The sequence below is a fragment of the Aphanomyces astaci genome (genome assembly GCF_000520075.1).
Source record: "Aphanomyces astaci strain APO3 unplaced genomic scaffold supercont1.37, whole genome shotgun sequence".
Classification (NCBI taxonomy): domain Eukaryota; phylum Oomycota; class Saprolegniomycetes; order Saprolegniales; family Verrucalvaceae; genus Aphanomyces; species Aphanomyces astaci.
Window position 1 is genome coordinate 85,901 of NW_009798300.1, and position 1,256 is coordinate 87,156.

The 1,256-nt window shown below is 46.7% G+C and overlaps 1 protein-coding gene across 1 annotated transcript; it reads right to left on the reverse strand.

Moving 5' to 3' along the window:
- Positions 1–1,078: 1,078 nt before the first annotated feature.
- On the reverse strand, positions 1,079–1,246 carry H257_11917 (hypothetical protein; the record flags this gene model as incomplete). Its single annotated transcript, XM_009838996.1, has 1 exon — positions 1,079–1,246. A coding segment is annotated over one exon (168 nt), but the record flags the coding sequence as incomplete, so codon positions are not given.
- Between the last annotated feature and the right edge of the window lie 10 nt (positions 1,247–1,256).

Consider the following 1,256-nt stretch of genomic DNA (forward strand, 5'->3'; position numbering starts at 1 on the left):
AATGCATTCTCTGTACTTCGTGTGGCCTTGGCTTGGCGGGGGTTTATCGCGCCTAAAAATTGACCACTTTGATTGGAACAAAATCCATTTTGATTGGAACTTATCCACGTGGCACAACTTGTCAAAATTTATATTTTTTATTCAAACCACTTTGATTGGAACAAAGTGCCAACTTGATCGGGAAAAGGTGTAGTACAGTATGTGGCAACAATACTGTACCTATCAGCTACAACTCTGTCCAACACGAATGGTCACATTTGCTTTTTGGCTCCAATGTACCTCTTTTGACTTGATTAAAGTATGAGCATGTATTACCAGTTGGATTATATAATTAAGTTACATCGCAATGAACGACCTGGTGTTATCACCTCCACACAATTGGTCGCAAATACGCTGTTAGCGGTTGCGAGACGAGTGAAACCAGTGATAGCTAGCTATCTTTCATTTAACGTGACACAAGTTTCCCCATTCAAATTCGTATTTGAGCTCAAGATATACAGCTCCACACATTGAGTGGCCAAATTTCCCTAGAGTGAAATTCCACCGCCTATGCGAGCTCTAGGGTGCTCAGCTGCTGTCAGTGTAAACACGAAGTCAATAGCAACATGAATGCACGGTTTTAACAGTATAGCTTTCTACTTGCAAGTTGTACCTAAGCATATACTCCGTAATACTAGTATCTATTCACTACCCCCTCCAATATCCATCTACCTGTGTTGTTTCCCACGCCAGTGCCAACACAAACAACCAAATGGGGGAGTGCCGACTCCCTGCAAACCGCACACTTGATTGACTTGATGTTACCACGGCGTTGCAGAACCAAGAGTGAGACTCCGGCAGTTGGCTGGGACAGGTTTCTGTTTTCTACGTCCTAGTACTACTAGTACTACTACTAGTAATACTATGCCTTTTCGTGTCGGTTCGCCAAGGGTCGGCACCCGGTGGCCTCGGTTGAGGACCACCTGTGTCATGGCGGGACTTGGATTAAGTCGCCCACCACAACACACACCTCAAGCCATGTCCCGCAGGACACACTTGGGCCTTGCTGATTCTTCGTCCTCGCTCGCTTCATCGCCTTTCACAACGCATCGCCGTCGCTCGCTGTCTTCACGCCTTCAACGTAGTTCTTCACCACGGCCGGGCATTCATGCATGAGCTTCTGCAGCGGTTCCCATGAGGACTCGATATCTTCAAAACCTTCCCAAAGCACTTTCACATCCGGGACAAACTTGTGCCCCGCGATGGACTTGACCTTC